The 14,121-nt window shown below is 41.4% G+C and overlaps 1 protein-coding gene across 3 annotated transcripts in view; it reads right to left on the bottom strand.

The window, feature by feature from the left end:
• LOC119735494 overlaps positions 1 to 14,121 on the bottom strand; it is a 90,446-nt gene that overhangs the window by 41,769 nt on the left and 34,556 nt on the right. For all 3 annotated transcript variants that reach the window (XM_038209199.1, XM_038209200.1, XM_038209201.1), the window contains exons 6-15: positions 13,925 to 13,986; positions 13,178 to 13,239; positions 12,194 to 12,273; positions 10,922 to 11,134; positions 9,042 to 9,287; positions 4,518 to 4,862; positions 3,167 to 3,301; positions 2,810 to 2,890; positions 1,648 to 1,757; positions 142 to 265 (exon numbers count right to left, since the gene is read on the bottom strand). In XM_038209199.1, coding sequence (XP_038065127.1) covers positions 142 to 265; positions 1,648 to 1,757; positions 2,810 to 2,890; positions 3,167 to 3,301; positions 4,518 to 4,862; positions 9,042 to 9,287; positions 10,922 to 11,134; positions 12,194 to 12,273; positions 13,178 to 13,239; positions 13,925 to 13,986 — 1,458 coding nt within the window. The remainder of the gene's footprint in view (positions 1 to 141; positions 266 to 1,647; positions 1,758 to 2,809; positions 2,891 to 3,166; positions 3,302 to 4,517; positions 4,863 to 9,041; positions 9,288 to 10,921; positions 11,135 to 12,193; positions 12,274 to 13,177; positions 13,240 to 13,924; positions 13,987 to 14,121) is intronic.

Raw genomic sequence — 14,121 nt, 5'->3', positions numbered from 1 at the left:
AAATGTTCCAGTACATGTCATACGCATGAACACTCATGTCAACTTTCTGTGGGAAATTTATCACTACCGTGATTGGTCAAAACATCACAATACGGGGCTCCATGGATAAGTCTTTATCAAGTGCATGAGTTACGCCCAAACCTTCATCTGTCCTTCCTCCGTTTCTTTGATCTTGCGCCTCGTGCCGGGCCAGGTTTCCACGACGATGGGGAAATGCTCCACCATGTGCCTGGCTTTCTTCAGTGGCTCAAACACCTCACTGAACCTGCACATTTCAATTAAAACAAAAGCAAAACAAAAAATGGTCATCACTACAGAAATTCTCACAAGCCCATTCTAACAAAACAAATATCTTTTTCAAATGAATCACAAAGGGAAATTGTTATAATTCAACTAGACAGTTTTCCCTTTGTGGAAATAAAAAGCCATATCCTCTCTGAGTGATCCTCGTTTGCTATTTCCTAGGTCTGTATCGTGACTTTGGGTGTGATCCCTGGCTACATGGCATATACGGGTTTATGGCTTCTGACTAACGCCCCTTGAACAAAGATATTGACAAATTGGGAACTGCCAACATAGGGCTGGATAGCTCAGTTGGTAGAGCACCGGACATGCTGGAACGGTGATCCGGAGGTCGCAGGTTCAAGCCCCACTCCAATCAATTTCTTTGTTCAATTCTTCTCTAAAAAATCTTAATCGAAAAAGTTTGAGGCCTGACATTTTCACACTAGCAGTGTTGTTCTCAAAAGGAAAAAAGGAAAATGCATCATGTTGAATATATGCACAGCATACTGAATCTAAAATGCATTTAGCGATTGTTATCAAATTTGGCACACTGGGAGAGACTGTCATGCCTAGTACCGGTATAACTGCAAAGTTTCAGCTAAAATCGGACAAAGGTTTTGTAATAACAGTTATTAATATACTTCTATCGGCAAATCAGTGCTATTTCCTACACACGGTCGGGGGAAAGCACAATTTTTTTTAATATTTAATGTCAAATAATTGATGTTTCTCGTGAACCCTATTGTATGATTTTTCTGAAAATTGGTCTCAACACATCTGTGAGACATCACTTTACCTGTATATATTCCTACACACATTTGTAAAGGCTTGGCATGAACCCAAAAAACCAAAATAAAATGTATCAGCCTTTTTAGGGTTAAGGCTAGAGACAAAAAGAGAAAGTGCAAACTGACAGAATCAAATAATGAGAGAATGGTTCTGAAAAGAACCAGAGGTATAAACTTGACGTTCCGGTCAGTATTTTGATGTTGCCTTAAATGTTATCCTGTAAAAAAATACATAAATAAATAACCAGGGACCAGTACTTTTGCAATTGTCACACTGAATGTTCCAGTACACGTCATACACATGAACACGCATGTCAACTTGTTGTTGGAAATTTATCACTACCGTGATTGGTCAAAACATCACAATACGGGGCTCTCCTTTAGGCACTCTCCTGGAGACGGTCAGAGCATACTGACCGGAACGTCGAGTTTATACCTCTGGTTCTTTTCAGAACCATTCTCTTAGTTGAGAAATTATTCGCACATGGTGTTTCCGCAAACCTTTCATTATTTAGTATCTCCACCATGCAAAGCCTCAAATCTTACTTGACAGAATCAAAGCCAAACCACTTACTTGTTTTGTTTGAACAGTGCATAGCTGAGACCGTAGCTGGGAAGCGGGGAGCGGATTCTGCTGTGGTCCTCCAGAATCATCTCGAACTTGTTGGATGCGTCAAGAATCTCCTGCAAAGAAATTTACATTCAATAACAGTTATATGCGGCGCTTCATATCAAAACCAGTCCCGGAATCATTAACCCTTACCTTCCCAAATCCTCCAAAATCCTCCTTGCATACATGCAAGTGGAAGATTTTGAAGGATTGAGGCTATATGTCAAAAATGTGTGGCTGATTTTGGAGGATGCACTGTGTCAAGGTCTGGGGCCGGACCATGTGTTGTTTACGCTCAGCTGTGCATAAATTTAGGCCTAGATTATACTTGAAATCATCCGCACTGCTCCAGGATGTCACTGGCTCTGCCTCAACATATTGACAGTGAGGGTTTTGCAAAATTTTCTTCTTATGGTCTTTTCTCTACAATTTTTTTCAGGCTTTCGAGCTACAGTGCCTACCTGGGCACTTTTGAGGAATCCTTGGTTTCATTACCAGATATGCCAAAAATGAATAAATAAAATCAATACATCAAACCAGTGTTAAATGCAATATCAATGGAAACACATCCAACAAGCTTGAATTCCATCGGCAGTTTTGGTCATACAGTTTTATATTATTATTATTATTATTCTGGTTTATTCAGATAAAACACAAGGTAGGCAGCCACAGAAAAGTGTCGCTGATATAACCACGTTTACACTTCACAGGAATTTAAAATGGTTGAATAGCAGTTAAAAGGAGTAGAAGCATAAAATAACAAAGTATAGGATCATGTATACAGCACAAAACAGCACAATATTAAAAAGAAAAAGATTTATAAACTTTTTTTTAAAATTCAAAATTGAAGACAGATTATTCAGGGAAGTTGGTCTAATAAGAAGTACTCACTTGCACCTACATTGTAAACAATTCAGAATTACAAAAGTTCAGCTAAGACAGGAATTGTAGACTTCATGTATCTATCAGTTTTGCACTTGGGTACAACTAGCGTAGACGTGGAACTGTCTCTGAGTAATCTGGTAGTGGTTTTATTCAATTCAAGAGGGGGGAGCATATTTCTAAATCTGGGGGAATGTAATAGTTTGGTGCCAAAGTTATACATTTATTGTTTGAAGAATCTCACCTCATCAATGCCGGATTCCAGGCAGGCCATGCCGTAAGCATACAGGAACGTGACATAGTCCTCCTCACACAGACCCCCATACTGTCAAAGAAATATTAGAATCGGTCAAAATTCCAAAAAAAGCTATTTCACCAAACAAAACTGTTTTGATTCAAATGATAGGTTTTGCCCTTCACCGACGTTTAAACACTGTATACTCAGTGTGTTACCTCCCGAGTGAAAGTTGGGGAAAAATCACTCGGGTGGGACTCAAACCCACGACCTCCTGCTTTCCAGTGAATAGCCATTGTGAACTAATTGAATAGAAGTTGGGGTGCTTGGAAGCCAGATTTCTGGTTTGCTATTGTCTAAAGTTACCTCTAGAGCTGAATTGGTGATGTAGTCCGTTGCCTGCTTGTAGTACACGAAGGCCTGCCGGCCACGCTGCTCCAGTATGGCCTCAGAGCCCAGGTGGAGCAGCCTTTCCAATTCACTCTCCTGACGCTTTACAACCTATTAATACAAGACACAACAGTGGACGGGCTAAATAGGTACAGCGTTAAGATCATCTACCCAAGGAGATGTAGGCTTACAGTTCATTGTTGCATAACATTACATAACAATCAAAGAGAAGTAGAGCTAAAGCCGGCCTCAGGTCGACCCTGCGACGACACAGATCAGTCGGCGACTGACTTTTCAGAATCAAGCTGCGTCTGAGCTACGACTGTCGGGAACAACTCAGTCGCCGATTTTGTGCGACCTGAGTGCAACTGCCAGGATATTACAACGATCGACATCAGTTGGCGCGAATAATAAAATCACCAGTTGCAAGAGTAGAAAAATGTCAACATCTGCGATGTGTTCCATGCCATCACACGATTTCTCAGTTTTGTGACCCGAGCGTAATTTTTGTGCTGGATGCCAGCGGTTCCGTCGTGGCGCAAGCAAATCGCGGGTCGACCTGAGGCCGGCTTAACAATCCTTGTTTGGAGTGTGTTAATATTTCGTCTTCAAATCAAGCTCAGATAGCTTTACACTGTCATTCACTAACAGTCCAGCAAGGTATTTCAAAATGATTTGGTAGTTTTATTTTTTGATGTTTGCAAATGTTGTATTTTCCCTTTAACAATCCTTGTTTGGAGTGTGCTGATATTTCGTCTTCAAATCAAGCTCAGATAGCTGAGCTCAGTCAAGCCGATGGAATGAATACCTCCGTGGACAAACAGGTTTCGCACATGAAATGTTCAAACAACCAGAGCTCAGACACAAAATATACAACAGCAACAATTTGTTCATCACTTACGCTTTAAGGCCAGTACAATTAGCTACTAATCGAAAGTATAAAATAATTTTTAAAAATAGGTGAAAATTGCTGTCCAAAGTGGATTTCCTTTATTTGGAATCACCCTGCATTATGAATTGTTACGAGAGTCTAGGAGATGATATGCAATCAAGTCAAATGAGTCGTTTGTCGACCCTGGTCAACATTTTTATTACTACAGATTTGAAAAGAGCACAATCTCAGCATTACTTCTGTGAAAACCGCATGCTGACACCACCTTTAGTTAAGAAATTATGGAAGTCGGAACACCAAGAGATGTGATGAAGTGATGTGATGAAGTGGCCCTATTTTGGCCTGTATCTCCAAATGAAAATTCCCGACAAACGACTCATGTAGCTTGATTGCATCACATAGGAAGCGATGGTTAGGACAGGAATTTCCACTTACATTCATTTGCTCATCCCCCTGTCTCTTCAGCTCCGCCTCTCGTCTCTTCCTCTCCTGCTGCTTGGCTCGCTCCTTCCGTCGGGCTTCGTCTTCCTCCTTCTGCCTATCCGCCTTCTGCTTCCGGGCCAGTCGCTCAGCCTCCTCCTTCTCTTTGTTCTCCTTCTTGATGCGTCTCCTATCTTCCTCCTCCTGGCGTTCCTTAGCGGTGGTCTCTGGGGCCTTGACCAGGGCCTTGGGGATCTTGATCAGGCCTGTGTTGTCGTCCAGGGCCATCAGGTTCTTCTTGCGTAGCTTGGCTTTCTCCTCTTGGACTTTTTGCTTCTGTTTTTCCACCTTCTTGGTTTTCTGTCATATACAGGTATTGAATCAAAGTTGTTCACTGATTTAAACAATACTTTGTTTTTTTAATGAAAGATTTTTGAAAACGTAGGGTAGATACACCATGTACACAGGACTGAAGCCAATAGGGGGGGGGGGGCAGGCTGACGTCATCCGATGAAAACATCGAGTTAAGTTTACACACCAGTTTTCGTCAGTTGCTATGTGTTACCATTCAGCACTCCAGACTCAAGAACCACTGACTTTCAAGAACTTACCAATAGGAGCTAGATAAGCCAATGTAAAATATTCCCGTAAGTCCAGGCCCACCAACAAGGCAGAACTCCTTCTTTCATGTTATTTGTTTACTGCCCCCAGCAGTAATATCAACTTTTAGACAAAATGGGGCATGCGGACCTTGATGCAGGACATGAAGAAACAGCTCTCAAAAGTAACTATTTTTATGACCTTATTCCTACAATGTACATCATAGTAACTAAAAAATGACAGATGTCTTCTTCAATTCAAGACCTTATTTTAAATATTCAGAATCTTTCTAAAAGTAATATCAAAGCACTTTAAAAAGAATAACCATTAATCACAGAGGAAAAAATCAATCATAATAATAATGTGTATTTATAAAGCTCCCATTTCCACCAATATCGGTGCTTAAGGCGTTAATATTATCCTGCTCATTGGGCCAATGAAACAATCCAAATACCATCTCAGCTCCCTGGGGAGTATACAGCTCAATGCTGCCATTTCAGCGCAACGCAGCTACAATCAATCACAATAAACCATCTCTGCCCTCACACGTGCCCTTCTACATTCATGTACTCCTGGGTTGAGAGAAGCAATGACCGACAAAGTACTACGTGTACCTTGCCCAAGGGCACACACACCATAGCCCCAGGGTGGACTCGAACCCACAACCTGCAGAATTACCCGCAGCTAGACTAGACCACAAACTCAATTCATCCAGACCGCGAGGCCGCGGCACTCCACAACCGGCACTCAACAGCACTCCATAAAGAGAGAAAAACCTAAGAATGTTTTAATCCTAAAGTGCTGACAATGGCTGAGCATAAAGATTCTGCCATATGAGTTTTTTGTGAGTCATTTGCAAATAACTCCAAAACCTCTGACAAAGGAGTTTCTAAATTTAGGGTAACATTTGGATGCAGAGTTTCTCGATTGCTGACTAAAATCTTGGACGAGAACTTAAAATGGAAAGAACCACGGACCCTGCACAAAAAATGCACAATGGCCTTGTTCAGTACAGGAAAATCACCAGAACGTCCATGACTAGAGGGAATAGCTAAGGAAACTGTCGTCCATGACTGCTCTCGGCTCAGCTGTCAGGCAGGAAAAGACAGACGTAAACCACTCCAAATATTAACTTCGGGGAAAAACCAAACAGTTGTAAACGATTGGGGTTTCAAAGACGAATGCATGCTGTATAAAATGGCATACATTGTACAATAAGTTCACTAAAACCAACACCACTAAAACCAAAACTCCCTGTTGCCTCATTTGCTTCCGGCTCCCAGCAACTTGTAGACAAATGGACCATGCAGGCTCTCAACATAAAACCTTTTTATTATCTCATTCCGGATATAAATTGCACTTTTTATTATTACATGGTGTCATCGTACATGTAGAGGTCCAGCATGGAATTGCTTTCAACTGCAAAACAGAGCGGCGCCAGTTTATAAATTTGGGGTCCCTTCTTTCCTCATTGTCGATATCTGCCGACCCGCCAACAAACTTACCGTGGTGTCGGGCTCGTCCGAGGTTGCCTGGGAATAAGCGTGGGTGAAAAGCAGGTAACAACAATAGCCAGGGATGAAACAGTGAATCAACACCTGGCCGAAGATCACCACCACAACGTCCATGACCAGCGAATAGGTAATGAAGATGTCATCCATGACTGCTCGGCTCGGCTGTCAGGCTAGAAATGACTGACGCACTCCACTCCAAGCTGTGCTCGCTTTCAAGCACACGGAAACCGAAACCGTGTCATAAAATATCACAGAGGCCTGTTTTCCTCATAAGCAGAAACAATCACTTTCGCTACATGTATCACACAACACTTGCTTGAATGATACATCTTTATTTCAACATCTACATGTATTTATAACAAGGTTTTTGGAAGTCGCAAATTATATATTAGTTTCCACTGATTTATAAGTTTCCTTTTAGCTTGATACAATGTGTGTTTCCACAATGTAATGACAAAAAGTGAAAGTATAATGAAGTCCCTTTTTTTCCCCTTTTGCGACCGTGTGTTTAATACATGTAATAAGACCAATGTTTGTAAATCACAAAACTCAATCTATTTAGTTTCAGCTTATGTTTCGTTTAATTTATCGCTTCCTCCTTATCGTTTATCCAATTGGGGCCGGATCGGGTTTCTGTAATGACGCACAGTGTTCACCGAGCCGTGAAAGGCTTTGTGAAAGCGGTCACAAATTATCGGCACACTACGCACATTGTACGTCAATAAAGTGGGAAAGCAAGACAAGGCAGGCATAGAGGAAAGCTGGTCCCAAAGGGCAGAAAAGTCTATTCAAACGATTCAGAATGGCTGTTCATCGAAAGTCTTTTCATGGATACAGCCTGGGCCAAAAAAGAAAGAAAATAGTTTTGCTTCCGGTTTCCCTACCTACCCTATTCTGACAGCCCCTACCCTCATTTTCTATGGGAAAAAAAAAGAAAAAAACACCCAAAACCATGAATTTCTAAGTTTTACCACTGACTACACACAGACGCCTCCATATGATCGTACACAAAAAAAATTGGCAAAAAAAAAATCCCAACCTACATGTACATGTACATGTCTACCCTATTTTGGAATGCCATGTAATCGGAAGCAGAACTATTTTTTTTCTGGCCCTACATGTACACAATAGGCCGGATTTAGCCTGTTCATTGAAATTTATATGGGGTATTCCTTCATTTCATACTTTTGGACCAAGAGACTTGACCCTCCTTTTGTTTGATCAGTCACAGACAGTCAAAATTCAATCCTGTTCCCCTGCCTTGCCTTTTACACAGGCTAGTCACCAACAGTCAGGTCATATTTCATGTAGGCACTGTGACAGTCAAATTCCATCAACAGTTCTGTTTGAATCTGTCAAGATGGGTACAGTACCTCTAAACAGACAGTCTTTTACATTGGGTAGGCACACCTTAAGTCAGAAATACATGTATGTGTGTGCAGTTTTCCATACGGTGTTGGAATTGGCCAGGATGGGTATGGTTCCTAGTAAATCATGCTAGGCAGTTACATGTAGGTTCATGTTGTATACCGTTGGAAAGCTCTTGTTCTGCAGAATTCAGATCTATTTCTATCTCAATTCAATTTTTGATTTTCAGATTTTTTATTTGTAATCTTTGTTATCTACTACACACATTTTAAAGAAACAGTATAAAATCATGGAATTAAAATGTTTGTAAGGAAATAATCAATTGGCTTCAATCACTTTCACTTCAAAACTTGAAACTTTCAAAGCGTTTTTCTCAGTATTTTACTTTTTTGATATATCGTAGTGAAATGTAAACAGCCGTAACTTGACAACGGAATGTCCGATTGAAGTGCAACAAACAGAAGTGTAAGGAGAATTGTATTCTCTTTTCTAATATCTGCAAACCTCCATTTCGCACTCTGCCCAGTTTTGTCTTCTTTTGCCAGGGCGCCTCACATTTTATTTGCTAAGAAAACGCCTGTGTTTAGGCGAGCCATCAGATAACAGACCGTTCGGGTACCGGGACCGGTAAGCTAATTTCTTTCACCCCAATCGGTACGAAGCCAGAAGCCACCCGATCACTGAAGCGTGACGCCCCAATCCGTCCAAACTGGTGACTCAGGGTTTCACAATAGGCAACATAAATTGAAGTCTGGCCATTGTTGGAGGATTATTCAGCCCACTGGGATTACCAGCGGCAACTTCTATGAAGCTCGTCACAGTCATTGTTGCCTACTGGAGGATTAGCGCGTCGCAAGTTGGTTCCTTTGCGATGAGCCAGAGCCATGGTGCAGAAGCTTGGTGGAGTTAATCCAGGCCGATCGGTTCCATGCAAAGTCCCAATCCCTTCAACATACTGGGCGGGCTCAACCTCGAATGGTCCGGGGAGGGATTCTAATTTGAGGGCTCGCCTTAGCAATTCTACAAACTCAGCCCCCTTTGGGTTTTTCTTGCTCACCTCATCTGAATCCATGTCGCTATCCTCCGAGTCGGAGCTGGACGGATCGACGAGATCGGGCACGTCATCCAGCGCCACGCTCTCTGTCTGCTTGACCTGAAACCAGTCCTGCTGCACCTCTAGATCCTTGATGTAAGGGTCTTCCGGATTGTACGTCTTGCAGTGTACGATGGCGTCGGCGTTGGACTGCATGGCACGCTTCTGGTAGCCCAATTCAAACATGGCCTGGGCAAACCGGTGATGGCCCTAAGTACAAAGATGGTTACAGTCAGTGGAATGTTAGTATACATGGTGGATAAAAAAAATGAAACCGAGATATTATTGCTAATTGGAACAGAAGTAGGGCACATGTGAAACAAAGGGAGATATCCTCTGTTAGGGTTGAATCTCCTCTTAAAAATGACACCCTGGTCATGTCCTTACATTCACGGTTGACTGAGCAGTGACCCATTTTATGAGAGGGTCTATTTAGAGAATTGCGCCACTTTTCATGATGACATCTCTTTTTTTCCCACCTGCCTTGATTGGCGACCATATCCTTTCACGCTGTGACAAATGACATCACAAAAACCACAACTGAAAAGTAGGGCAATTCTTAGGTTTTTTTTTATCCACCCTGTACAATTAATGTTGGCATATCTGAAACCAAATTCTGTTTGGGGATGACGTGAGTTGCTCTCACATTTGGTTTGTTGTGACTCTCAACTGTCAGTCTGAAAGACATTTGTAATGACTAGACTCAAGTCCGACTCGAGTCACACTTTTTGGTGACTCGACTCGACTCGAGTCACTGCGAGCAAATGACATGACTTGACTCATGTCCCTCATCGGAAAACTCAACTCGACTCGAGCGAAGGCTAAAAAGACTCAAGTCCCAAAAATAAAACCAAAACTTTGCGAAAAGTAATTGCAACGACTTGCCCTTGCAAAATTATGTTGACGTCACTTTGTGAATGCAGTACGGTACAGCAGCCGCTTGACATGTACATGTACAAACATACGTGTCACAGACTCCCACCTCATGGTTCTAGAACGCACAAAATACTATCCAGAAACCGGACTTTAAACACATTTTCCAAATTGTTGTTTCATCATAGGCTTTGGGCGATTTCTTATAAAGCTCTTGGATTCGGATGCTGGCTAAATTTATGCCTTCCTTTGATAAGTTTCGGTATATAGTATTCAAATATTGGTGACTTGAATTGACTTGAGCTATACATTTGACTCGACTCCACTCAACTGTCTTGACCTTATGACTCGACTCGACTCGAGTCACTTCTTTAAATTTATGCTAAATTTATGCCCTCCTTTTATAAGTTTTGGTATATAGTGTTCAAATATTCGTGACTTGAATTGACTTGAGCTATACATTTGACTCGACTCCACTTGACTGTCTTGACTAAATGACTCGACTCGACTCGAGTCACTTCTTTAAAAGCATGAGCGTACTGTACTGGTTCGTGCGCGAAGTACGCACGACGTTTGAATGTGCAAAAGCTATAGCCACAGCGTCTTCGCGTGAGCATCATGCGTTGTCGGCGCTGTGCTCCAATGGTTACAGTGTTCGACTCACTTGCCGCGGTACGTGGGTTCGAACCCGGACGGGGAACATGGTGCTTGTGTTCTTGGGCAAGACACTTTACTACATTGCCTCTCTCCACCCAGGAGGATAAATGGGTTTCTGTGAAGGTAGAGACCAGAATGCGCTGATCTCGAGCTGCTGCAGAAACCGGTCTCATGGCCTGATGAACAGGGGTAATAATTGTGAAGCGCTTTGAGACCTTTGGTATAAAGCGCTATACATGTATAAGCACTATTATTATTATCCCTGCCCCCAATAACTTTGGATCGAATCAGATACCAAGGCCAACAACACTGACCTTTGACCAGGTAGTATTAAGAGTGATCGCCCTCTTGGCGTCCAGCAGGGCGTGCTTAAATTTCTTCTGATTAAGGAAAGCCATGGAGCGATTGCTGTAGAGTATCTCATCGTAGCGATTCTTGCGGATGGCCTTGCCATACTGGTAGATGGCTTTGGAGTAATGCTCTGCCTTATGTTCCATATTCCCGTTATTCTTATATGTTTCAATGGCCTGCAAAAATAAAATGTGAAGACAAAGACAAGTTTAAGGGGATCTATCCTTCTTAAATCATCACAAGTCTGTCCTAAGTCATCACAAGTCCTTCATACATTGTAAGTCATCACAAGTCCTTCACAAGTCATCACAAGTCCTTTATAAGTCATCACAAGTCCTTTATAAGTCATCACAAGTCCTTTACAAGTCATCACAAGTTCTTTGAAATTGATCACAAGTCTTTCACAAGTCATCACAAGTCCTTTACAAGTCATCACGAGTCCTTCATAAGTCATCACAAGTCCTTCACAAGTCATCACAAGTCCTTTATAAGTCATCACAAGTCCTTTATAAGTCATCACAAGTCCTTTACAAGTCATCACAAGTTCTTTGAAATTGATCACAAGTCTTTCACAAGTCATCACAAGTCCTTCATAAGTCACCACAAGTCTTTCATAAGTCATCACAAGTCCTTCATAAGTCATCACAAGTCCTTCATAAGTCATCACAAGTCCTTCACAAGTCATCACAAGTCCTTCATAAGTCATCACAAGTCCTTCATAAGTCATCACAAGTCCTTCATAAGTCATCACAAGTCCTTCATAAGTCATCACAAGTCCTTCATAAGTCATCACAAGTCCTTCACAAGTCATCACAAGTTCTTTATAATTGATCACAAGTCTTTCACAAGTCATCATGAGTCCTTCATAAGTCATCACAAGTCCTTCACAAGTCATCACAAGTCCTTCATAAGTCATCACAAGTCCTTCAGAAGTCATCACAAGTCCTTTACAAGTCATCACAAGTCCTTTCTAAGTCATCACAAGTCCTTCATAAGTAATCACAAGTCCTTCATACATGTAAGTCATCACAATCCTGAATAAGTCATCACAAGTCCTTCATAAGTCATCACAAGTCCTAAATAAGTCATCACAAGTCCTTCACAAGTCATAACAATTCATCACAAGTCCTACATGAGTCATCACATGTCGATCACAAGTCAAGTTACAAGTTATTCAGATGAACTGCCACAAAGCATCTCCTGTTACTTGTGCCCTGACTTGGGACGTGACTTACCTCTCTGTCCTCCCGTATTAATCTTGTCATTTCCTCGTGATGGTCTCTCTTTTTAACCGTATCACAAGCAAACTGAATATCTTCACAGGAGAGAACACACATATTCGAAAAGCATTTTACCTCACAGCGTATTCGATTACTTCCCTCGCGCTTACCCATCACGCCCATGCTTTTTTGTCTAAGGTGTACCGGTAGATGCATAAGCGCAATCTGTAGCAATTGGTGAACAAACTCGGCTTACATGTACTCTAGGTCCAGCAGGCATGCGGCATTGTCCCTTGGATTATCGCCTTCCATTGAGCTGAAGGCAGTGCAGCTATTGTCCCCAGATTATTGCCTTTTATTGAGCTGCAGCTGCGCAGAATGTTCGTTACTAACTAACTACATGTATAAACATGAGAGACACAACAAGTTCTTGAGCTGCTGTCAGCAGCTAACAATATATAGATACAGGTACATACATGATATTTATCCAAGGTTTTTACCTCAATGTCAATGTTCAATTACTTGAATATTCGATCGAATCCAAGTTCAAATAACTGAATACAGTCGAATCTCGTTAGTACAAACTCTGTTAATACAAAATTCTGATTATAACAAACATAAAGCCTTAGTCCCAACTGTGCATTTATGTGCACAATGAATGGGACTGATGTTCCTCTTAATACAAAATTCTGATATAACAAACAATTTGGCCAGGTCCGAACGAGTTTGTATTAACGAGATTCAGCTGTACTAAGTTTAAATGCACAGCATACGGTGAACCATGTCTTAAGGTCTTCTTGGGATGTAAGTGGGCTCTGACAATTTGAGGGGGATATTTGATCGAAAACTATGAAGTACCTTGTACCTTGTAGTTCTAAAGCTTTTACAGATTTTCACCTTTTCGGCAGAGTCCACTTTGCCGTGGAATTCAACAGTACTATTTTTGCTTAACAGCTCCTTTTATAAACAAAACAGTGTAAATTTTAAAGGCACACTTACAGGAAAAGACAACCATCATAAGAGCGGCTTTGGATTGTTCTGTTGTTGGAGAATGCCGTACCCTAAAAGTAAAAAAAAAAATATATAAAAAAGTTGGAAGAAAATCTGTTGACTGCAACAATACACGATTTTCACACTTCATCAAAGTGAGTCCAAACCACACCTGAAGCAGTGTCTGTAATAACATGAATAATGCACATGTTGCCTCGGTCCAAGACCCGATATGGTTTTTATTCCCTTAATTCATCCCCGATCCCCGCCAAACCACCGCTGCGGTAGGGTTTGTCATCGAATCAAGCCTTTGGAACATTGGCAGCGCTACCCAGTAATTTCCAAGCATACATTTGTACATACATGTACATGTACCTCACACATGTTAAATAGCTTGAATACCCCTAACCCACTAGTACTTCCTCAGGACTACCCTGCTTAATCCAACAGAGTCCAACGGGAGTTTCCTGCTCAATCCACTGTGCCTTATTTTCAGTTGTCTGCTGAATCCAACGGAGTCCAACATGGCATTATAATGCGGTTCAGTTGCCTGCTGAATCCAACATTTTGCATCAGGAATGTACACAAGGGGTTTACTGCTCAATCCAACAGTCTCCATCGGGTATATGATATCGTTGGATCCTGTTGGATTCAGCAGGGTTATAGGGATACAGTGCATGTGAGGTACATTGTACATGTACATGCCCAGCAAATTACAAAGAAAGAAAAACAAGTACACATCTTTTATGTTCTTACCAAAGTCTTTGAAAAGATACTTCTTCTTCAGCTAAAGCTCTTGCTGTTGCAAAACTAGTTTGCTAATAAAAAAAAAACAATCAAAGGACACTGTGGTCAAGACTTCAAACTCGCACAGACAGAAAGAAATTGTTAGAATCAAATACTGAAAAACTTCTAATTTCTGTTTTGAAAAGTACTGCTCATATGGTCCTGTA

Source organism: Patiria miniata, unplaced genomic scaffold (genome assembly GCF_015706575.1).
Source record: "Patiria miniata isolate m_02_andy unplaced genomic scaffold, ASM1570657v1 HiC_scaffold_29, whole genome shotgun sequence".
Taxonomy (NCBI): Eukaryota; Metazoa; Echinodermata; class Asteroidea; order Valvatida; family Asterinidae; genus Patiria; species Patiria miniata.
The sequence above is the reverse complement of the archived record's forward strand: the minus strand, read 5'-3'. Positions and strand labels throughout refer to the sequence as shown.